This window comes from Salmo trutta, chromosome 29 (genome assembly GCF_901001165.1).
Source record: "Salmo trutta chromosome 29, fSalTru1.1, whole genome shotgun sequence".
NCBI lineage: Eukaryota > Metazoa > Chordata > Actinopteri > Salmoniformes > Salmonidae > Salmo > Salmo trutta.
In genome coordinates, this window is record NC_042985.1 from 32,953,464 (window position 1) to 32,979,476 (window position 26,013).

The window sequence follows — 26,013 nt, forward strand, 5'->3', positions numbered from 1 at the left end:
AAGTCGGATGATTACATACACCTTAACCAAATACATTTAAACTCAGTTTTTCACAATTCCTGACATTTAATCCTAGTAAAAAATCCCTGTTTTAGGTCAGTTAGGATCACCACTTTATTTTAACAATATGAAATGTCAGAATAATAAGAGAGAATTATTTATTTCAGCTTTTATTTCTTTCATCACATTCCCAGTGGGTCAGAAGTTTACATACACTCAATTAGTATTTGGTAGTATTGCCTTTAAATTGTTTAACTTGGGTCAAACGTTTTGGGTAGCCTTCCATAAACTTCCCACAATAAGTTGTGAGAATTTTGGCCCATTCCTCCAGACAGAGCTGGTGTAACTGAGTCAGGTTTGTAGGCCTCCTTGCTCGCACACACTTTTTCAGTTCTGCCCACAAATTTTCTATAGGATTGAGGTCAGGGCTTTGTGATGGGCACTCCAATACCTTGACTTGGTTGTCCTTAAGCCATTTTGCCACAACTTTGGAAGTATGCTTGGGGTCATTGTCCATTTGGAAGACTCATTTGCGACCACGCTTTAAATTCCTGACTGATATCTTGAGATGTTACTTCAATATATCCACATAATTTACCTTCCTCATGATGTCATCTATTTTGTGAAGTGCACCAGTCCCTCCTGCAGCAAAGCACCCCCACAACATGATGCTGCCACCCCCGTCCTTCACGGTTGGGATGGTATTCTTCGGCTTGCAAGCCTCCCCCTTTTTCCTCCAAACATAACGATGGTCATTATGGCCAAACAGTTCTATTTTTGTTTCATCAGACCAGAGGACATTTCTCCAAAAAGTTTGATCTTTTGTCCTCATGTTCAGCTGCAAACCGTAGTCTGGCTTTTCGTATGGCGGTTTTGGAGCAGTGGCTTCTTCCTTGCTGAGCGGCCTTTCAAGTTATGTCAATATAGGACTCGTTTTACTGTGGACAGATACTTTTGTACCCGTTTCCTCCAGCATCTTCACAAGGTCCTTTGCTGTTGTCCTGGGATTGATTTGCACTTTTCGCACCAAGGTACGTTCATCTCTAGGAGACAGAATGTGTCTCCTTCCTGAGCAGTATGACAGCTGCGTGGTCCCATGGTGTTTATACTTGTGTACTATTGTTTGTACAGATGAACGTGGTATCTTCAGGTGTTTGGAAATTGCTCCCAAGGATGAACCAGACTTGTGGAGGTCTACAAATATTTTTCTGAGGTCTTGGCTGATTTCTTTTGATTTTCCCATGATGTCAAGCAAAGAGGCACTGAGTTTGAAGGGAAGGCCTTGAAATACATCCACAGGTACACCTCCAATTGACTCAAATGATGTCAATTAGCCTATCAGAAGCTTCTAAAGCCATGGCATCATTTTCTGGAATTTCCCAAGCTGTTTAAAGGCACAGTTAGTGTATGTAAACGTATGACCCACTGGAATTGTGATACAGTGAATTATAAGTGAAATAATCTGTCTGTAAACAATTGCTGGAAAAATTACTTGTGTCGTGCACAAAAAGAAATTTGTGGAGTGGTTGAAAAAAAATGTTTTAATGACTCCAACATAAGTGTATGTAAACTTCCGACTTCAACTGTAAGTACTCAACCCCCTGAGTCAATACATGTTGGAATCTCCTTTGGTAGAGATTACAGAGGGAGTCTTTCTGAGTAAATCTCTAAGAGCTTTCCACACCTGGATTGGGCAACATTTGCCCATTATTCTTTTCAAAGATTCTTCAAGCTCTTTGAAATTGGTTATCGATCATTGCTAAACAACCATTTTCAGGTATTTTCAAGCAGATTTAAGTCAAAACTGTAACTCGGCCACTCAGGAACATTCACTTGTCTTAATGGTAAGGAACCCCAGTGTAGATTTGGCCTTGTGTTTTAGGTTATTGTCCTGCTGAAAGGTGAATTCATCTCCTAGTTTCTGGAGGAAAGCAGACTGAACCATCCGGGGGGAAAAAAACAGTCTTTAACGATTACAAGCATACCCATAACATGATAGTAATGTGTTGTATTGGATTTGCCCCAAACATAACACTGTGTATTCAGGACAAAAGGTTAATTGCTTTGCCACATTTTTTGCAGTATTACTTTAGTGCCTTGTTGCAAAAGGGATACAGGTTTTGGAATATTTTTATTCTGTACTGGCTTCCTTCTTTTCACTCTGTCAATTAGGTTAGAATTGTGGACTAACTACAATATTGTTGATCCATCTTCAGTTGTTTTCTCCTGTCACAGCTATTACACTCTAATTGTTTTAAAGTCACCATTGGCATGGTGAAATCCCTGAGCGGTTTCTTCCTCTCTGGCAACTGAGTTAGGGAGGACACCTGTATCTTTGGGTATTTCGATATACCATCCAAAGTGTAATTAATAACGTAACCATACTCGAAGGGATATTTCATGTCTGCTTTCTCAATAGGTGCCTCCCTGGTCATTGTGGTTGATTCTGTGTTTGAAATTCACGTCTCAACTCAGGGACCTTACAGCTAATTGTATGTGTGGGGTACAGAGTTGAGGTACAGGTGTCATTCAAAAATCATGTTACACACAATTATTACATTTTGCAACTTCCATTTTTAGTCTTGAACCCATTTAAGCACGCCATAACAAAGGGGTTGAATACTTATTTACACCAGACATTTCAGCTTTTCATTTTTAAATACTTTGTACAAAAATGTAAAAACATCATTCCACTTTGACATTATGGGGTATTGTGTGTAGGCCAGTGACAAACCAAATATAAATTGAATACATTTTAAATTCAGGCTGTAACACAGCAAACATTTTGAAAAGTCAAGGGGTGTGAATACTTTCTGAAGGCACTGTATATCACTATGGGTAAGATTTTCTCCTTTCATGGTAGGTTTACATGGGACACGAGGTTGATGTGCTTTATTTGCTTGAAATGCTTCGTGCTGTGTACATGAACGAACAAAATTGAAAAGAAAGAAATCTGTTTTGAGATAAACAAGAGCGCTAAGTGGAAGTTTTCATTTTGCCAATCCATTAGCACATATAATGGATGTTCACATTCCTGTCTTTACTTCCTCTAGACACCAAAACAAATTAATCCTACAAATGGCTGATCCAGAAAGGAGCAAGGAAATCAAGGAAATGGGAACACCAGTAATCAATCAAAGCCATTAGTGCGTAGACATCTAGCTAGTCAGCACTGCGTACAACACAAGCCCACTCAATAAAACCCCTGAGCGTAAAGTTCACTTTCCACGCACAGAAAATGTTCATCACATCACCGGCTTCAGATGAGTTCAATATTTCTCTGAGAACTGTTGTGCTATGATCATCTATAAGATCGTGAAGATGGATGGTGATGTAATGTGACTCCCGATTTGAAGTATAAATCAGTTACACACTATCTATAATGCAATCTTAATGCATCAGACGCTGTTACACCAGAGGTGAATACACAGTTCGGTCATTAAAATCCTAAACTCTTATCTTCAGAGTAAGCGAGGACAATGTCTGGGACTCTTGACAGAACGTGGATGAAGTTGGAGAATAAATCAAAAATACCTGATTCCCAAACAGGTTGAATCCGTTGATAGCCTCGAGAGCAGCTTTGGCCAGCCCCACAGAACTGCAAAAGAAAGAACATGTTTTAGAAACCCAATATAAGCCTAAAAGCACTGTCTATGGTATTTATAATTTAAATACCATAGGCTACACATTTTCTGTTCTGTTCCATAGCTCCAGGTTACATGCAAGCCTAACATGCACAGGTTACTTTGTAAAAGGGGGTTTGGGTACACTTTTTATGAACCCCCTATGTATAAGGCACATGACACCCAAAACTAAACACCCCTTGACTTGTAATGAGCCTTACATTTATACTGTAAACGCCTTAAAAGTATACATTTGAATGCTTTTATAATGTAATACAAACAGGTGACTCATAGATATAATTGTTGCTGGGAGGGGGCTGAAATCATTGTGCAGTTTACTTTGCAGAGAAAATAGCAGTCAATTTCTCTGTCATTTTGTTTTCCTTTCCCTCTTAATAGTGCTCTATAAAATGAAGAAGAAGACGTGGCAAGGATAGTTGCAAGATATGGTGACCTATAAAAAGGTGTTCAATCCCACAAACGGAGCCCAAATTCTACAAAAATGCAGAAAATAAGAGAATATAGTCGAAACCAGCTCTCCGAAAGACAACTTCCGCTCCCTCTCTGACAAAATCAGCAGCAATGATCACAATCGAGCAACATGAGGCATTTTGAAAGTCTATTGATTTTTTTGGGCTGAACCTGCCTGGACATACACGTAAGAGCTGTCAACAGTTCTGAGCGAGTGTGACGCCTTGGTCGAAAGTTTTTTTTAAATGAATGTGCACACGGTGCTGTAGATTCAGGAAGCAGGGTGGCATTGGCTGATAATATTAACAAGTTGCAGACTATAAAGCACAACACAGTACATTGTAATATACTGCTCAAAAAAATAAAGGGAACACTAAAATAACACATCCTAGATCTGAATGAATGAAATAATCTTATTAAATACTTTTTTCTTTACATAGTTGAATGTGCTGACAATAAAATCACACAAAAAGAATCAATGGAAATCCAATTTATCAACCCATGGAGGTCTGGATTTGGAGTCACACTCAAAATTAAAGTGGAAAACCACACTACAGGCTGATCCAACTTTGATGTAATGTCCTTAAAACAAGTCAAAATGAGGCTCAGTAGTGTGTGTGGCCTCCACGTGCCTGTATGACCTCCCTACAACGCCTGGGCATGCTCCTGATGAGGTGGCGGATGGTCTCCTGAGGGATCTCCTCCCAGACCTGGACTAAGCATTCACCAAGTCCTGGACAGTCTGTGGTGCAACGTGGCGTTGGTGGATGGAGCGAGACATGATGTCCCAGATGTGCTCAATTGGATTCAGGTCTGGGGAACGGGCGGGCCAGTCCATAGCATCAATGCCTTCCTCTTGCAGGAACTGCTGACACACTCCAGCCACATGAGGTCTAGCATTGTCTTGCATTAGGAGGAACCCAGGGACAACCGCACCAGCATATGGTCTCACAAGGGGTCTGAGGATCTCATCTCGGTACCTAATGGCAGTCAGGCTACCTCTGGCGAGCACATGGAGGGCTGTGCGGCCCCCCAAAGAAATGCCACCCCACACCATGACTGACCCACCGCCAAACCGGTCATGCTGGAGGATGTTGCAGGCAGCAGAACGTTCTCCACGGCGTCTCCAGACTCTGTCACGTCTGTCACGTGCTCAGTGTGAACCTGCTTTCATCTGTGAAGAGCACAGGGCGCCAGTGGCGAATTTGACAATCTTGGTGTTCTCTGGCAAATGCCAAACGTCCTGCACGGTGTTGGGCTGTAAGCACAACCCCCACCTGTGGACGTCGGGCCCTCATACCACCCTCATGGAGTCTGTTTCTGACCGTTTGAGCAGACACATGCACATTTGTGGCCTGCTGGAGGTCATTTTGCAGGGCTCTGGCAGTGCTCCTCCTGCTCCTCCTTGCACAAAGGCGGAGGTAGCGGTCCTGCTGCTGGGTTGTTGCCCTCCTACGGCCTCCTCCACGTCTCCTGATGTACTGGCCTGTCTCCTGGTAGCGCCTCCATACTCTGGACACTACGCTGACAGACACAGCAAACCTTCTTGCCACAGCTCGCATTGATGTGCCATCCTGGATGAGCTGCACTACCTGAGCCACTTGTGTGGGTTGTTGACTCCGTCTCATGCTACCACTAGAGTGAAAGCACCGCCAGCATTCAAAAGTGACCAAAACATCAGCCAGGAAGCATAGGAACTGAGAAGTTGTCTGTGGTCCCCACCTGCAGAATCACTCCTTTATTGGGGGTGTCTTGCTAATTGTCTATAATTTCCACCTGTTGTCTATTCCATTTGCACAACAGCATGTGACATTTATTGTCAATCAGTGTTGCTTCCTAAGTGGACAGTTTGATTTCACAGAAGTGTGATTGACTTGGAGTTACATTGTGTTGTTTAAGTGTTCCCTTTATTTTTTTGAGCAGTGTACTATTTTCACAAAAGGGAGAAACATACATACAGTAACATACCATTCAATGTTGTAATTCATCCAGATTGATATTGACAGCTTCTGTCAACACATCCCAATGAGTGCAGTCAGGATTAACCCTACTATAGGAGTGGACTGAAATTGGAAATATAATGCAGCTGAACAAAGCAAAATATTACTACAGTTTTTACGTCTATAATTTGGTTGCGCTATCTTTTACTTGGTAAGAGACTGCCAAGGGGTAATCCAAGAGCTCGATAGGACTAAAGCGTAACCATTTTTGCACAAACTCAATACCGTCTAGGATGGATGACATTAACATTGTTTTATAATGACTTCCATTTTCCTTTCAGCTGAGCTTGAATGTCATGATTTAAAACTCTAGACGAAGGCATTTATCACAGCTTTCTGTGACACACACAGGCCTACCTCTCCATCGGCAATCTGGTACACTGAGTTAATGGAACAGTTTTTTCCCCCCATTGTAAATGCGCCTGAAACTCGGTGAATGACACCGCATTGAGATAATGAACTCGGAAAGTTGCTGCATGTAAAATTGTGATTCTGCCCCCGCAATTGTTCTCTATTTACATGCTGCTTATTCATGTGTATTATGGAAACTGAACTACAAAGCAGTCATTCTGAATTTGACTAACGAATTATTGTCTGTACAGAATGCAACGTCTGTAATTTTTCTATAGAAAATGGTGGTAAGTTGCAACCAATTTTCATGCATTCTTTAGGAGAAAACAAAGGTTTCCAGAGATAAGGGACAGAGGAAACAGAATCATTATTGTGGTCTTAAGAGAGGGAGAGGCAGATCTACTGTTCGAATGATAGGCCATCGACATGCACGGTTTCCCCTTTGCCTTGACTACCCTAAAAACTCTGATGGAAATATACTCTCTTTGTTTTTGTGGAGAGATGAACACATTATGTGTGTGGAGACTGTGTCAAGCAGTGTATTCATATCTTTAAAAATCAATGTATTCACTAGAGGAGGAAAAAACAGACCTGGAGTGCAACTCAGTGCTTCCATTGTTGTACTTGCTCCCTCTCTCCCACATGCCAAAGTCAGGCACTCTGTACGCCCTCTCTACACAGAATACCAGGTTCTGGATGAACGATACCTGCAGAGGTAGAAAACACAACAATGTCACATGAATCTCTAGCAAGATCTCTCAATCTCAACATTGAACACTTTCTCCCTGGAATTACAGTGCATTAGGAAAGTATTCAAGGCTCTGGAGTTTTTCCACATTTTGTTACGTTACAGCCTTATTCTAAAATTGATTCAATCGTTTTTTTCCTAATCAATACCCCATAATGACAAAGCAAAAAAAAACATTTTTAGTTAGCAAATGTATAAAAAAATAAACATAAATATCACATTTACATAAGTATTCAGACCCTTTACTCAGTACTTTGTTGAAACACCTTTGGCAGAGATTACAGCCTCGAGTCTTCTTGGGGATTACGCTACAAGCTTGGCACACCTTGTATTTGGGGAGTTTCTCCCATTCTTCTCTGCAGACCCTCTCAAGCTCTGTCGGGTTGGACGGGGAGCGTTGCTGCACAGCTATTTTCAGGTCTCTCCAGAAATGTTTGATTGGGTTCAAGCCCGGCTCTGGCTGGGCCACTCAAGGACATTCAGAGACTTGTCCCGAAGCCACTCCTGCTTTGTCTTGGCTGTGTGCTTAGGGTCGTTGTCTTGTTGGAAGGTGAACTTTCGACCCAGTCTGAGGTCTTGAGCACTATGGAGAAGGTTTTCATGAAGGATCTCTCTGTACTTTGCTCCGTTCATCTTTCTCTCAATACTGACTAGTCTCCCAGTCCCTGCCGCTGAAAAACATCCCCACAGCATGATGCTGCCACCACCATGCTTCACCGTAGGGATGGTGCCAGGTTTCCTCCAGACGTGGAGCTTGATATTCAGGTCAAAGAGTTCAATCTTGGTTTCATCAGACCAGAGAATCTTGTTTCTCATGGTCTGAGAGTCTTTCGGTGTCTTTTGGCAAACTCCAAGCGGGCTGTCATGTGCCTTTTACTGTGGAGTGGCTTCTGTTTGGCCACTCTACCATAAATGCCCGATTGGTGGTGCTGCAGAGATGTTTGTTCTCCCATCTCCACAGAGGAACTCTGGAGTTCTGTCAGAGTGACCATTGGGTTCTTGGTCACATCCCTGACCAAGATCCTTCTCCCTCGATTGGTCAGTTTGGCCAGGCGGGCAACTCTAAGAAGAGTCTTGGTGGTTCCAAACTTCTTCCATTTAAGAATGATGGAGGCCAGGTTCTTGGGAACCTTCAATGCTACGGAGATGTTTTGGTACCCTTCCCCAAATCTGTGCCTCGACACAATCCTGTCTCTGAGCTTTATGGACAATTCCTTCCACTCCATGGATTGATTTTTGCTCTGACATGCACTGTGGGACCTTATATAGATAGGTGTGTGCCTTTCCAAATCAAATCAATTGAATTTTCCACAGGTGGACTCAATCATGTTGTAGAAACATCTCAAGGATGATCAATGGAAATAGGATGCACCTAAGCTCAATTCTGAGTCTCATACCATAACGTATCTGTTTTTTATGTTTAATTAAGACATTTGCAAACATAAAAAAAAAAAAATGTTTTCGCTTTGTCATTATGGGGTATTGTTGGTAGATTGATGAGAGAAAATGTATATTTCATACATTTTCTAATAAGGCTGTAACGTAACGTGGAAAAAGTCAAGGGGTCTGAAAACTTTCCAAATGCACCGTATACTGTACTGTGTCATCATATTGTCAAAAGGGGTCACAACTTCTGAAGAATGTATTCACATTTAAATGGAATAAACTATTCTCCAATAACTCCCATTTCATGCAAATATTCAGTAAGAAAACAGACTAACATTTTGCCATTGATGTCATTAACATTTGTGTGCTGCAAATTAAAAGACAAACATCACCCAGTCACATGAGTAGTCAAAATCATGTCCTTAATTTCATCTTGATCAAGGAGGAATGACTCTCCTCTATGCAGCAGAATGAGACTACAGGAGAGAAGGAAACTCAGAAAATATTTAAACGATGACTTCAAGGCCATGAAGAAATGTTTTTAAAGTACCAGGGGAGATGTGACTGACAACAGTTTTAATTTAAAGTGAGGGAAACAGAGAGGCCATAAAGCGTACAAAAATGGGACAGGCAAGGAGGGAAGATGGGGAACAAAATAGAGCCACTGAAATTGGGACATTGTGGGTTATTTTACTTGGGGATTGAGTAGAATGATTGTTGTAAGGCTCTTTCTGGCTTTTTTCTTTTTACAATACAAAACATACACATAGAAAAGACAACATACAGAGACACACAAACATCAACGACATCACACCTGCTCATACCCACCTGTTCTCACCCCTATCTCCAGTGCCTGCCCTACTCTCCACCACATGTCCTCAAACTGTCCCATTTTGTTCCTCACCGTCACCCACGCTCTTTCAGTATTTAGATAATGAAGCACATGATTTTTCCATTTGTCTTAACGATGGAAGATCTTTCTGGTATCTTAATGAATGTTACGGTCACAAATGGACGCATACACAAAACACACAAAGCATCTACCTGTATTAATACCGCAATGACGATTCAATTGAATTGAACTTCCAGTCAGGAAAATATACTGAACGGCTAAGAGACAAAATTGGTCGAATTATATTTTTATTTGTATCATTTAAATACAGTGCACATTAAGAGTCCTATTTCCTGCTTATTTGTTCTGATGTAGATTAATAAAAGGATGCATGCTCGTTGATTTCATGTTCATGCTCTTTACTTGTATTATGCAGCTCAATAAGCACTGTTTAAACGTGCAAATTAGGTCTGCTTTGCAAATAGGGCTGGCCCCATTGAAGCTACACAGGCAATTTGTTTGCCTTTGGGAGAAAAAAAAAAAAACTTTTATAATGTGAGGGTTTCCTTTGCTGCGAAACAAAGTGCATGTTCACTGTAATTGCTTCACAGCATAATGTTCTAGAACAACTCTATTTTTGAAGATAAGTCTGGATAAACAAAAGCTTTTTCTGAAGGCAATAATTTCACCCCTGTGCCCAAAAGTAAAGCTCCCAGTGAGCAGACAACTGAATTAAGAGATGAATTAATGAATTTCAAATCTCCCAAAGGGCTATAAAAAGCAGGAGACAGAGAATTAACAGCACTACTGCTGCAGCCACCTTAAAGTACCACTATAACAAATTAGTTACTATTACTTTAGCTGTTCGTTTTACCATGCCCTCACTCAATAACTTCCTCACTAATGAAAAAGGGTGCTGAATAAGTTAGTGTATGTCGAGAGGCAGGCGTAATGAATTTTACATCTGTTATATAGTCATAAAATCATCACATTTAAATTGTTGCGTTCCTAAAGACGCATGCCCCTTTAACAACTGCTGCCTCTACTATTACTATTGACTGCATCAGGGCACTTTGGCACACAGGAGCTCACTTTGTTTGCTTTGATTATAGTCGTGTCTGTATGTTTGTTTCTGCTCACTGCTGACACAGAGTTTCCCCTTGGGGATCAATAAAGTATCATCAACCTGTCTAATCACTATGAAGAAGCCATGTTGTGTAAGAGTCACGCTGAGCGAGAGGTCATGTGACTAGGCCAGTGGGCCGTACCTCATCCGTGTTGTAGATTATCTGGAGGCCGGAGCAGATCATCTCCACCAAATAGAGCAGGAACAGGGACAAGGCATCAATCTGACAGAGGGAGACAGGGAGATGGTATTTAAAAAAACGTAAGACCGGAATCCGTTCGGACTTCATTCATTATCTACAGTATAGGGTTTTGCCCTACACAGCATCAAAGCTGCCAATGTTTGTGAGAGGTTGTACCTGTAGGTGATGGTAGTCATTGTAGGACAGAATCTCATCTCCTGTGTCTACATTGAATATTGAGTGCAGGCACTTGGAGGGGCTGGGGTCCTGTTTGAATTGTTCCACCTGAAATAGAGGGAATGTGAAGAAAGAGAGCGAAAGGAAGAGAAAAGGAGAGAGAAAGGGCAAATAAAAGAGGAGTCAGTCCATAAAAGATGCATCTTACTCACTGGGCATCTTTCCATTATTTATCCTATCCTCACAAAAGGTAAGTGAGGTGACAACCAGGACTGGGATGGAGACATCACTAGGATATTCCACTGCGTCATCACTAGGACACACACTAGAATTTTCCTCAAATGACTGGCTTTGAAGATATGAGCAAACCACCCATAAAAATTGTCACAGGACAGGTATGCATTAATGTATCTGTAAATATTTCAAACAGACATACCATTTGTTTTATCAAGGTGCATTTATCAATTCATGTAAAAGATGTACACATATGACTTTCCTCCTCAAACCATCTCAGGTCAGATTTGAGTGATTCACATAGAGTAACACACTCTGGATGAGTTTGCTTCACACAGCACACGAGCGGATAATTTTGTGCCATCATATGGTACTGACCGAACCATTCACCCCTTCCGGGACACTTACTTTTTCACCTCTGTTGGCTAGTTGTCAGGTCAACAGGGGCATACCACTGTCCCAGATTTACACTGTTCTGTTCTGCTGAGCTTGTCAACCCACTGGATAACTAATCGGTTGGGAAAATGGCTGAAACTGCAATGCAGTCTATAAGACGAACAAAGCAGTTTAACTGTTGCGGTCCAAAATAGCCTAACATTTGTATTGAAAGTGCATTTTCACAATAGTGCAGTTTATGAAACTTGTCAAATGTCACTGTGTGTCAGTGTGTGATCTTAGCATGAAATAAATGGTTCCGGAGTCATATCTGTCAGAACACATTTGAGAAGCTTGCGTTGTGTGGCTAATCCGTTAAGACTGTGTTCAGTTTCCTTGGTACATTGTGGTAAACTTTGATGCCCTCTCTTTAATGCCTTTTATGGCTCTGTAGTTTTTTTTATATGGTAACATTTGCTTCCTGGTCCCTCTATATTGTGGGTTCATTAAAAATGGCATGTTCTCTGTGAATGCAAGAGACAGATGTTAATGAGTGCTGCACTGTGTAATTAACTGAAGAAACGGTGCATTATAATTAGACACTGGAAAGCGTTCCCATAAATTAGGTCGTCAAGGTCATGAGTAAATGAAACAAAACAATTTCAAAGGCAACAGACCAGAACATTAGAAAAAACACAGGGATTTAAGAAGAGTGTTCGATAGTACTAAAGCTGTAATTATGCATTCATAGAGGTCTATAAACAATATAAATGCTGCTATTTTGACTGAACAATCTGCTCAAATACTTTACCCAAAAGTGTTCTGCTGAGGCAAAAACCATTTGGAAACCTCTATGCTATTCCATCCACATAAAGATAAAACCAATCCAAGCGTGAGATAGTAAAACGCTGAAGCATGAGAACAGAGAAGATCAGTAAAAGGACAGAGATCTTTAACTCCCCCCCCCCCCATTAGTGAGAGTTTCTGTGTTTGCTAAAAATCTATATTCATTACTGGATAATGGCATTTGTTTAGATCACTAAGAATGAACTACAGTGTTTCCTGTGGTCCTATGGTCTGACGTTTCATTTGTGGACTCACCTTGTCAGACTGGCGCATGTAACAGTAGAGGATACCCCTCATGCACTTGATGGCTGAGTGCTCTAGCTCATGGGTGCGTCCCATGTCATCATCGATGCGTCTGCGCGTCAGGGGTGATCGTCGCCATGTGCCACAATGAGACAGAGAAAAGCGGGCCAATGAGCAGAAGAGCACGTTAAATCCACCTAAACTATCCTACTTCACTGCACAAAATTACCAGGGTCTGGTTATCCTGTCTGTGCCTACAATAATGGTACATATTAAATGAGACAACTTATTGTATTTGTACACAGTTATAGACAGGTTTTAAATCCTATTAGGACATTAACAACAGTTAATCCTTTGTCTTCCAAAAGCATAACATAAGCAATTGATCACCCATCAAATACATATTTGAAAATCACCCAAATGCTTCCAGTATACAATTGACATAAATAATGGCATCTACATAACATTCGGAAAGTATTCAGACCCCTTTATCCACATTTTGTTACGTTACAGCCTTAAATCTAAAATGGATTAAATAAAACATTTTCCTCATCAATCTACACACAATACCCCATAATGACAAAACGAAAGCAAATTTGCAAAATAAAAAACAGAAATACTGTATTTACATAAGTATTCAGACCCTTTGCTATAAGAATTGAAATTGAGCTCAGGTGCATCCTGTTTCCATTGATCATCCCTGAGATGTTTCTACAACTTGATCAGAGTCCACCTGTGGTAAATTCAATTGATTAGACAGGCACACACCCGTCTATATAAAGGTCCCACAGTTGACAGTGCATGTCAGAGCAAAAAACCAAGCCATGAGGTCAAAGGAATTGTCCGTCGTGCTCCAAGACAGGATTGTGTCGAGGCACAGATCTGGGGAAGGGTACCAAAACATTTCTGCAGCATTTAAAGGCCCCAAGAACACAGTGGCCTCCATCATTCTTAAATGGAAGAAGTTTGGAACCACCAAGACTCTTCATAGAGCTGGCCGCCTGGCCAAACTGGCCAATTGGGGAGAAGGACCTTGGTCAGGGATGTGACCAAGAACCCGATGGTCACTCTGACAGAGCTCCAGAGTTCCTCTGTGGAGATGGGAGAACCTTCCAGAAAGACAACCATATCTGCAGTACTCCACCAATCAGGCCTTTATGGTAGAGTGGCCAGACGGAAGCCACTCCTCAGTAAAAAGGCACATGACAGCCCACTTGGAGTTTGCCAAAAGGCACCCAAAGGACTCACAGGCCATGAGAAAAAATATTATCTGGTCTGATTAAACTCTTTGGCCTGAATGCCAAGCGTCATGTCTGGAAGAAACCTGGCACCATCCCTACAGTGAAGCATGGTGGTGGCAGCATCATGCTGTGGGGTGTTTTTCTGCTGCAGGGACTGGGAGACTAGTCAGGACCAAGGGTAAGATGAACGTAGCAAAGTACAGAGATCCTTGATGACAACCTGCTCCAGAGTGCTCAGGAAATCAGACTGGGGCGAAGGTTCACCTTCCAACAGGACAACGACCCTAAGCCCAAGATAACGCAGGAATGGCTTCGGGACAAGTCTCTGAATGTCCTTGAGAGGCCCAGCCAGAGCCCGGATTGAACCCGATTGAACATCTTTGGAGAGACCTGAAAATAGCTGTGCAGCGACGCTCCCCATCCAACCTGACAGAGCTTGAGAGGATCTGCAGAGAAGAATGGGAGAAACTCCTCAAATACAGATGCCAAGCTTGTGCCAAGCTTGTAGCGTTATACCCAAGAAGACTCAAGGCTTTAATCGCTGCCAAAGGTGCTTCAACAAAGTAAAGGGTTTGAATACTTTCAGTTCATATTTTTTCATTAATTTGCATCATGGGGTATTGTGTGTGCTGTAGATTGATAAGGGGAAAAAACTGTTTAAACAATTTTAGAATAAGGCTGTAACGTAACAAACATTTTGTGGAAAAGGTGAAGGGGTCTGAATACTTTCCGAATGCACAGTATACTGTACTCTGTCATCATATTGTCAAAAGGGCTCACACAACTTCTGAAGAATGTATTCACATTTAAATGGAATAAAGTATTCTCCAATAACTCCCATGCAAATATTCAGTAAGTTATTTATTCAACAAAACACATTCACTTTATGTCATTGATGTCATTACCATTTGTGTGTAGGCCTAGTGTATGTTTTCATGAATGACATGAATTCACTTTGATTTCATACATTTCCACCAGTGCAGTCGACTTACTGGGCACACAGACATGGGAATCTGCCCATCCATCCACTCCAATCTAGTGCACACACTCCAGTCCCCTCTCTAGTCACATGGAGTATAAGTAATGGTTTGGGCCTGTGCTGTCAGATTGGAATCATCTTAATTAAATCCCTGTGACAATGCTAATGGAAAGAAACCATGACGGATGAGTAGGCCCCTCTGGTCTACTTGAACACTCTATTTTTACTCTTTTGTCCCCTGGGAGAAAAAACGCACACCAGTGGGTTTTGAAAGAGCACTTTGTTACAAGGTCTAGTGGAGAAAGTCCCTGACTATTTTGAGTATCTCAGATCTCCACTCCACAGATCTCCACTACACCCGCTGTGTATGAAGTAAAGGACACATTACTACAAAGAAAAAAGTGACCCGTTTTATAATCGAGATACAGAATGTACAGGGTGTCTGAAGGTGAGAGGATTGTGCCTAGAGACGAGAGAAACATTTGAAGGAAATATGGTGCTGTTGATGTTTAAGCCGCCCCCCTTTGCCCTCAGAACAGCCTCAATTTGTCCAGGCATGGACCCTAGAAGGTGTGGAAAGCGTTCCACAGGGACGCTGGCCCATGTTGACTCCAATGATTAACACAGCTGTGTTAAGTTGGCTGGATGTCCTTTGGGGGGTGGACCATTCTTGATACACACGGGAAACTGTTGAGCGTGAAAAACCCAGCAGCATTGTAGTTCTTGACACAAACCGGTGCACCTGGCACATACTGCCATACCCCAGTCATAGGCACTTAAATCTTTTGTCTTGCCTATTCACCCTCTGAATGGCACACATTCACAATCCATGTCTCAATTGTCTCATGGCTTAAGAATTCATTAACATGTCTCGTTCAGTTCATCTACACCAGTGGTTCCCAAACTTTTTATAGTCCCGTACCCCTTCAAACATTCAACCTCCAGCTGCATACCTCTCTAGCACCAGGGTCAGCGCACTCTCAAATGTTGTTTTTTTGCCATCATTGTAAGCCTGCCACACACACACTATACGATACATTTATTAAACATAACAATGAGTGTGAGTTTTTGTCACTTCCCACGAGCCAGGTTGTGACAAAGAGCTCTTATCGGACCAGGGCACAAATAATGATATAATAATAATCAATAATTTTGCTGTTTATTTAGCCATCTTACATATAAAACTTTATTTGTTAATGGAAAATTGTGATTAACTCACCACAGGTTAATGAGAAGGGTGTGCTTGAAAGGATGTACATAACTCTGCAATGTTGGGTTGTATTGGAGAGAGTCTCAGTCTTAAATCATTTTCCACACGCAGTCTGTGCCTGTATTTATTTTTCATGCTAGTGAAGGCCGAGAATCCACTATCACATAGGTACGTGGTTGCAAAGGGCATCAGTGTCTTAATAGCGCGATTTGCCAAGGCAGGATACTCTGAGCGCAGCCCAATCCAGAAATCTGGCAGTGGCTTCTGATTAAATTACATTTTCACAAAACCGGTTGTTGCAATTTCAGTATATTGGTAAGTGGACTGGAGGCAGGGCATGAAAGGGATAATAAATCCAGCAGTTTGTGTCATCCGTTTCGGGAAAGTACCTGCGTAATTGCGCACCCAACTCACTCAGGTGCTTCGCGAATCACATTTGACATTGTCCGTAAGCTTGAGATCATTTGAACACAAAAGACCTGTGTGTTATCCTTGTTAATGCAGACAGAGAAGAGCTCCGACTTCTTAATCATAGCCTCAATTGTGTCCTGCACATTGAATATGGTTGCGGAGAGTCCCTGTAATCCTAGATTCAGATCATTCAGGCGAGAAAAAACATCACACAGATAGGCCAGTCGTGTGAGAAACTCGTCATCATGCAAGCGGTCAGACAAGTGAAAATTATGGTCAGTAAAGAAAACTTTAAGCTTGTCTCTCAAATTCAAAAAAACAGGTGAATACTTTGCCCCTTGATAACCAGCTCACTTCTGTATGTTGTAAAAGCGTTAACATGGTCGTTGCCCATATCATTGCATAGTGCAGAAACTACACGAGAGTTCAGGGACCTTGCTTTAACAAAGTTAACCATTTTCATTGTAGTTTCCAAAACATCTTTCAAGTTGTCAGGCATTCCCTTGGCAGCAAGAGCCTCTCGGTGGATGCTGCAGTGTACCCAAGTAACGTCGGGAGCAACTGCTTGCTCGTTACCACTTCACTTCCCAGTTTGGGAATACCTGATCTACACTGATTGAAGCGGATTCAGCAAGTGACATCAATAAGAGATCATAGCTTTCACCAGGTCAGTCTATGTCATGGAAAGAGCAGGTGTTCCTAATGTTTTGTGCACTCAGTGTAGTCTGGATGCTCTATTAAGTGGGCACCACAGCAGCAGCAGTACAGGCCAATGTGCAGCACCCCCTTGGCATTACAAAAGCTGTCTGCTTTGATTAAGAATATTGGTCCCTGACGGAGCCCATTAACTAAGGTTGTACTAGATTAATTATTAAGATCAACTTTAAAATGTACAGTGATCTAAGGTGGCTGTGAATACAGTGAATGTGTTTCTGTGTGTGTGTGTGTGTGTGTGTGTGTGTGTGTGTGTGTGTGTGTGTGTGTGTGTGTGTGTCACCTGTAAGCTAGACCCAGGGCCCAGGAACTGGCTGCACAGTACAGGGAGTCCCGCACCTTGGCTTCCTTGCAGCTGGAGCATGTCTTGGTAGGGAAGAGGCCAGTGGTAGGGCTTTGGTAGTTCAGAATGGTGGTCTTCACTAGAGAGAGAAACAAGAGAGAGACAGGTGATCCCCCAGGCTTTCAACTATATTTCTGTTTTGTATAATATTGTACAACAGCTGATGAAACAAACATTGACCAGTGTTCTTGCCTGATAGTTGCTGGTTAGAAATACAATCTACACAGGTCCTTCTAATCAGCCTGTTTGCATGGGTGAGAGTTTAGGCTTGCCTGGTGACATCACCATGCGGTAAATTGGTTAATAGACCAATAACAAAAGAGAGTTACAAACCTCTCTGACAGTTTTAAGTTTTCTGCTGCCCACTCAGTCCTCTCCCAGAGAGTCATAGCTAAATTCTTGATTGATAAATAGTTTTTTGTCCATTGTAGTGGAAAACTTTACAGTAAGGTACTTAATTGTTACCCAGAAATTATTTGATATAAAAATGGCTACATTGGGCCATTAACATTGTTTGTTGCTGCAAATTGTGAAATGGAATGGAAAATAAAAGCTATGTTAAACAGCTGTATATTGTGTAGTTATTGCTGTAAAACCAGACATCCTAATAAGGTGTGTTACTGCACATGTGAAGGTAGCAATAACATTTGGTCTTCAGGTCATATACATTCTAGAGTGACACACATGTTTATCTTCATGGAAATCCTCTAAATATTATTTAGCTTAAATAAAGTCACACTAAAACAGAAGGCCTGGAATCACAGGAATGTATCTGTCACCACACCACCCTCTACCCCTCCCGATGAATAATCTGTCTGAACAGGGTACTTCATTTTTCATCACCACATTATGCCAGAGCAAATGATGGGGACATCCATTCTGCCAGATCGTTTGTTAAAGAGAGTCCGGGTCAATTCAAAGAGACAAAGTCAGCATAGCCGGGATAAAGAGGCGATGGAGGGAATTAAGCAGAATATTAATAAGCCCTTCAGTAACTTGGCAGTGACAATTACTTTGACCCCAGAGGCTGCTTGGGAAAAAACACATTAAACGGACAGTGCCTCTTCTGGCCAATTTCATATGTTATCCAGAGTTAAAAAGTAGCATCGTATTGGGGCTTCCCCTGGCATTGTAATGTAAAAATAAAGCTGATTGAAAAATTGCTGTGTTAATTTCCCGCCATTTCTCCCCACATGCTCTGGTCTCGGGATGGTAAATTGATGGTTGGCGTTATCCCTCCAGTGGTGTGGGGGCTGTGCTTTGGCGAAGTGGGTGGGGTTATATCCTACCTGTTTGGCCCTGTCCGGGGGTTTCATCGGATGGGGCCACAGTGTCTCCTGACCCCTCCTGTCTCAGCCTCCAGTATTTATGCTGCAGTAGTTTATGTGTCGGGGGGCTAGTGTCAGTCTGTCACATCTGGAGTATTTCTCTTGTCTTTTCCGGTGTCCTGTGTGAATTTAAATATGCTCTCTCTAATTCTCTCTCTCTTTCTTTCTTTCTTTCTTTCTTTCTTTCTCTCTCTCGGAGGACCTGAGCCCTAGGACCATGCCTCAGGACTACCTGGCTTGATGACTCCTTGCTGTCCCCAGTCCACCTGGCTGTGCTGCTGCTCCAGTTCCAACTGTTCTGCCTGCGGCTATGGAACCCTGACCTGTTCACCGGACGTGCTACCTGTCCCAGACCTGCTGTCCCAGACCTGCTGGAACCCTGACCTGTTCACCGGACGTACTACCTGTCCCAGACCTGCTGTTTTCAACTCTCTAGAGACAGCAGGAGCGGTAGAGATACTCTCAAAGATCGGCTATGAAAAAGCCAACTGACACTTACTTTTGAGTTGCTGACTTGTTGCACCCTCGACAACTACAATGATTATTATTATTTGACCATGCTGGTCATTTATGAACATTTGAACATCTTGGCCATGTGCTGTTATAATCTCCACTAAGGCACAGCCAGAAGAGGACTGGCCACCCCTCATAGCCTGGTTCCTCTCTAGGTTTCTTCCTAGGTTTTGGCCTTTCTAGGGAGTTTTTCCTAGCCACCGTGCTTCTACAATTGCATTGCTTGCTGTTTGGGGTTTTAGGCTGGGTTTCTGTACAGCACTTTGAGATATCAGCTGATGTAAGAAGGGCTATATAAATAAATTTCATTTGATTTGGACAATTTATTATTTTGTTTCCAACGATACTTCCTTGTAATACTATGATATTGCTAGTCCATTCAAATATGTGCTTGGTAATTTAAATAGCAAACGCCAGAATTGGAAACACCAACCTATTTCTCCTCACCACTGTCTCACCAACACTGAACTAGTTTCTAGTGAGCGCGTACCAGTAGATTCACAGATTTTAGGCAGTTTAAGTTTTAAGTTCTTCAACCGGCTGTTCAAAACAGCACCATTTCTGTTCTTTTGCTGAACATGGCCCAGGTCAGATGTGTAAGATTAAGGTCGTTTGGCCCTGTGATTTTGTCTTGTTATTATAGTATTGGCCAATGTATTATTTTGTACTTTCTTTCAACAAACTTTCATAATGTATCATCATCTGTAGGCTATTGTAAATAACCTCAGGATCCAGTCTTCTCGTCACCTGCACTGTTTAATAAATACCACCTATTTTGACCTCGGCAAATCCGACCACGACACCATCTTGCTCCTTCTGTCTTATAGGCATAAACTCAAACAGGATGTACCAGTGACGAGAATCATTCAACGCTGGTCCGACCAATCGGAAGCCACGCTTCAAGATTGTTTTGATCACGCGGACTGGAATATGTTCTGGTCAGCCTCAGAGAACAACATCGACCTATACGCTGACTCGGTGAGTGCATTTATAAAGAAGTGCATTGGAGATGTTGTACCCACTGTGACTATTAAAACCTACCCTAACCAGAAACCATGGATGGATGGCGGCATTCGCACAAAACTGAAAGAGCGATCCAACACATTTAACCATGGAAAGAGGTCTGGGAATATGTCTGAATATAAACAGTGTAGCTATTCCCTCCGCAAGACAAACAAACAAGCGAAATGCCAGTACAGGGACAAGGTGGAGTCGCATTTCAAAGGCTCAGACACGAGACGTATGTGGCAGGGTCTACAGTCAATCACAGACTACAAAAAGAAATCCAGCCATGTCACGACGTCACGCTTCCAGACAAACAAAATACCTTCTTTGCCCGCTTTGAGGATAATACAGTGCCACCGTCGCAGCCCGCTAACAAGGACTGCATCCCCCCATCTCCTTCTCCGTGACTGATGTGAGTAAAACATTTAAACGTGTTAACCCACACAAGGCTGCTGGCCCAGACGGCATCCCTAGCCGCGTCCTCAAAGCATACGCAGACCAGCTGGCTGGTGTGTTTACGGACATATTCAATCGCTCACTATCCCAGTCTCCTGTCACCACATACTTTAAGATGTCTACCATTGTTCCTGTATCCAAGAAGGCAAAGATAAATTAACTAAATTACTACCGCCCTGTAGCACTCACTTCTGTCATCATGAAGTGCTTTGAGAGACTAGTAAAGGATCGTATCACCTCCACCTTACCGGCCACCTTAGACCCACTTCAATCTGCATACAGCCCCAACAGGTCCACAGACAACGCAATCACCATCACACTGCACATTGCCCTATCCCATCTGGACAAAATGAATACCTATGGAAGAATGCTGTTCATTGACTACAGCTCAGCATTCAACACCATAGTACCCTCCAAGATCATCATCAAGCTGGAGGCCCTGGGTCTCAACCCTGCCCTGTGCAATTGGGTCCTGGACTTTCTGACGGGCTGCCCCCAGGTGGTGAAGGTAGGAAACAACATCTTCACTTCGCTGACCCTCAACACTGGGGCCCCACAAGGGTGTGTGCTCAGCCCCCTCCTGTACTCCCTGTTCACCCATGACTGAGTGGCCATGCACGCCTCCAACTCAATCATCAAATTCATAGACGACACAACAGTAGTGAGCTTGATTACCAACAACGACGAGACAGCCTACAGGGAGGAGGTGAGGGCACTCGGAGTGTGGTGTCAGGAAAACAACCTCTCACTCAACGTCAACAAAACAAAGGAGATGATGTGGACTTCAGGAAACAGCAGAGGCAGCACCCCCCTCCACATCGACGAGACAGCAACGGAGAAGGTGGAAAGTTTTAAGTTCCTCGGCTGACACATCACTAACTGAAATGGTCCACTCACACAGACAGTGTGGTTAAGAAGGCGCAACAGTGCCTCTTCAATTTCAGGAGGCTGAAGAAATGTGGTTTGTCACCCAAAACCCTGACAAACCCTTTTACAGATGCACAAATCGAGAGCATCCTGTTGGGCTGTATCACAGCCTGGTACGGCAACTGCACCGCCCTCAACCGCAAGGCTCTCCAGAGGGTGGTGCGGTCTGCGCAACGCATCACCGGGGGCAAACTACCTGCCCTCCATGACACCTACAGCACCCGATGTCACAGGAAGGCCAAAAAGATCATCAAGGACATCAACCACCTGAGCCACTGCCTGTTCACACCGCTACCATCCAGAAGGCGAGGTCAGTACAGGTGCATCAAAGCTGGGACCGAGAGACTGAAAAACAGCTTCTATCTCAAGGCCATCAGACTGCTAAACAGCAATCACTAACTCAGAGAGGCTGCTGCCTACACTGAGACACAATCACTGGCCACTTTAATAAATGGATAACTAGTCACTTTATACAAAGCACTCTAAATAATGGCACTTTAATAATGTTTACATATCTTACATTACTCATAATCACATATATACTGTATTTTATACCATCTATTGCACCTTGCCTATGCCGCTCGGCCATCGCTCATCCATATACTTACATGTACATATTCTCATTCACCCCTTTAGATTTGTATGTATTAGGTAGTTGTTGGGGAATTGTTCGATTACTTGTTAGATATTACTGCACTGTCGGAACTAGAAGCACAAGCCTTTTGCTACACTCACATTTACATCTGCTAACCATGTGTATGTGACAAATACAATTTGATTTGATCCTGACTCTTCGACTCAACTGTTTCTGCTCCAAACCCAACTAACTCAGCTGCTGGGTCTATAAATGTAACCTACCATGACTCACTTTTCTCACATTCAATCTCTGCTTTAGATTTGGAAAAGGCAATATAATGTATTTGGGAGGCACATCAGAAGAAAAATGGCACCTTAGTAAGACTCCTCTGAATCAAAACCACAGTAAAATATGTTATTATTCTCGAACTCCAAAAGACACAACAGCACTCTAGATGCAAATAAACTGAGGTTGGAGTAGCTCAGTCTCATATGATGATATTATCATCCATCAACCTAATGTCCCACTAAATCAACAGCTAATGCTGTTTCTTAGAACGGGCCATCCCTCTGCTCCCAGACAGTGAAAGAAAGAAAGAAAAATAAGTCAAAAAAGAGACCTCCACAACAAAACATAAAGCTCGTTTTAACATTTCTTAATATCCCCGAGCCAGTGGCATAGGGCTAGTATCTGACTCCACTATAATCAAGTGTGAGAATGAAATAAGAGGCACTGGAGTGTGGCCACATTACCACATAAATAAGAACCCGGAGGCCCACACAGGAGAAAAAGAAGACAAACTGCGAGGGACAGTGATGTCCCTAATGTCTTTTGCTCAGAAATGATAGGGAATAAGTCCACACTGCATCCTAAGAGCATGTAATGCCACTGGCTTTACAATTGCACTTTTTTTGTAGAAAATAGAAATAGAATCATAATTTCATTACCTCCGAGGCAAAAAAAAAAAGGTATTCATCCATCGGCCTGTGCATTGGCGATAACCACTGCTGCTATGCTCCCTGCTAAAATTAAGCAAGCGCATTCAACTGCTATGTACCGACCACAAAATTAAGCAAGAACATTTCAACATATTGTTATCTCACAGAGAACGTTTCTGAGAGAGCAACAGGGGGCTTGATGCATGCTATTGTTGCAGTACTCCTTCATTCATTGCTAGTAGAACAAATCACTCACAACCTCACCTAGAGCAATCTAAAGCTTTCCGAATTTCGACCAATCTGACTGAGCAGAAAGGGGAATGGGAAAAGCACTGTGTAAAATATCACTATAATATAGTCTACACCACAAAAAGTGTGCTGTCACATTATTGCAAAAGCTAAAATTGCATCCGTTTACCTTGGAGAACAAAACATGCACCAAACATACAAAAGCTACAGGGGTAACATGAATGCAAAATTCATGAATAATGAGTGAGATTCACTTTCATCCAGGGAGCCCAGGTGGTGAGAAACACTGATATGTTGTTCTCTTTAGGGATGTCTGTCACCATGACTTCACACTGCAGGACTGGTTTCAGATGAGGGACCAGTTGCTCCCCTAGTGTCTTTCACTTGGCTGCTTTTCCTGTAGCATCCTCATTTCAACCTAGACAGCCTGTGAAATAACCCTCACTTCTGGGAAACTTTTTCATCAAAATTTCACAAGTATGCTGTCTTTTCTCTACAGCTGTCTTATACTAGCCTTTGGGGTGGGATACAAAAATAATACAACCCTCTGGATTTTCAAACATGAAACATGACACCAAATTGATAAACTTTGCTACCCAAAAACATGGGCAATATCTGATAACAAGTATCTTTGTTTCCTGTCTTCAGTAGAACAAACATTTGTTTTTCCTTTCTTCAAATAGGCTCACAACATAAAACATAATAGAGGCTGTATTGCCCTTGAAAAGTAATTTGTCTTGAACATAGGTATAGCATTTAGACCACAACCCCAGGTCACAGCAAAGCACAGATCACAATAGACTACATTCTATCCTTCATAAAATTACAATGTAATGCAATACACTTCCTCTGTTTACACACTGAGCAAAGGGTGTCCTTCCTTTAACGAAGAAAGCCATGAAATCTGTTGCCGCGCTGTATCCATGCACCCCCTGTCATCGTCACAACTGACCAATGGGGTGTGACATGTCTGCCAATGGTGCGGTAACCTGTGAAAATGGCGTGACCTGACTCAGACAGACTCAGATTATTTTCGGCTAGTGTTAAGGCAGCGCTAGTGTCAAATGCACGTTAGTTTGAAATTTCGCAATGGCTATTTCCAGCCCTAACGCCAGGCTCGTCAATTTATCTGTCTTGAATATTCGCTTGCTTACGCTCAGATGGGCGGAGTGGAAATATTTGATGCGTGTCCTTTAAAAACATGATCCAAAGTGCTAATTTCAGGCAGTGCTGATAGGGATATTTGAGACTAATCAAAATCTGGTTTTAGCAGTAAGGCAGTTGGTTATGGTATGAATTTTGACAGTGGAAACGCAGCCTATCCAGCCATGAAGCACACGGAACAAAAGTAGCCTAACGTGCTTTTGGTGCCTGTATACTTTGTATTTAGAAACATAAAAAACAAATGTTTTTTACATTTCGTGTTATTTGATTAAAAACTAAGCATAGCCTCCCCTCTCAATGATGGCGGGGTTTTTTGTCTGCCCAATGCAATCGCGAAGTAGTCAAGACTGTCGATAAAGGATTTGGCTCCTGAGACCACTTGGAAATACATCTTAATCACCAAAGCTTTGATATATCAACAAAAACGAATCAAATTTTATTTGTCACCTCCGCCGAATACAACATGTGTAGACCTTACTGTGAAATGCTTACTTACAAGCCCATAACTCTTTCTTGAACTGCACTGTTGGTTAAGAAAATACTCACCAAATAAACTAAAAGTAAAAAAAATAATAAAAAGTTGCACAATAAAATAACAATAACGAGGCTATATACAGGGGGTACCGGTACCAAGTCAATGTACGGGGGCACCGGTTAGTGGAGGTAATTTGTATAAAATTGGAGGGGGGTTGTCAATGCAAATAATCCGGTGGCCATTTGATTAATTGTTCAGCAGTTTTATGGCTTGGGGGTAGAAGCTGTTAAGGAGCCTTTTGGTCCTAGACTTGGCGCACCGGTACCGCTTGCCATGCGGTAGCAGAGAAAACAGTCTATGACTTGGGTGACTGGATTCTTTGACAATTGTATGGGCTTTCCTCTGACATCGCCTAGTATATAGGTCCTGGATGGCAGGAAGCTTGGCCCCAGTGATGTACTGGGATGTACGCACTACCCTCTGTAGCGCCTTACGGTCTAGGGTATCCGGGAGGATGCTGTTGATGTGAGCCATGACCAGCCTTTCAAAGCACTTCATGGCTACCGACGTGAGTGCTACGGGGCAGTAAGCATATCTCAAGTTTGAGAGGAGTAAAACAGTGAGCTGACATTCACTTTTATCTATGCATTGTAGGCAGGCCCACATTATTTTAGCCATGCAGATCCCGTTTTGGATTTTTGGATGTGCGTAAAACCCTCCATATTCTGTGTTGTTTTAATATTACATGCCCACGGAGAGACATTATGGTGCCTGTAAGTGTGACATGTTAAAACAAGTTGTTTCTTTGTTTAGTTTAGAATTTGATTAGAATCATTAGTTCTCTTTTTAGGCCTTATCAATCATGAATTTAATTTTGCTTAATGACAATG

At 42.3% G+C, this 26,013-nt stretch overlaps 1 protein-coding gene across 3 annotated transcripts in view; it reads right to left on the bottom strand.

Moving 5' to 3' along the window:
* Window positions 1–26,013, bottom strand: part of LOC115167420 (phosphorylase b kinase regulatory subunit beta) — a 75,891-nt gene that overhangs the window by 45,936 nt on the left and 3,942 nt on the right. For all 3 annotated transcript variants that reach the window (XM_029721825.1, XM_029721826.1, XM_029721827.1), the window contains 6 exons: window positions 17,432–17,570; window positions 12,606–12,705; window positions 10,896–11,003; window positions 10,680–10,760; window positions 7,037–7,152; window positions 3,535–3,598 (listed from right to left, as the gene is read on the bottom strand). In XM_029721825.1, coding sequence (XP_029577685.1) covers window positions 3,535–3,598; window positions 7,037–7,152; window positions 10,680–10,760; window positions 10,896–11,003; window positions 12,606–12,705; window positions 17,432–17,570 — 608 coding nt within the window. The remainder of the gene's footprint in view (window positions 1–3,534; window positions 3,599–7,036; window positions 7,153–10,679; window positions 10,761–10,895; window positions 11,004–12,605; window positions 12,706–17,431; window positions 17,571–26,013) is intronic.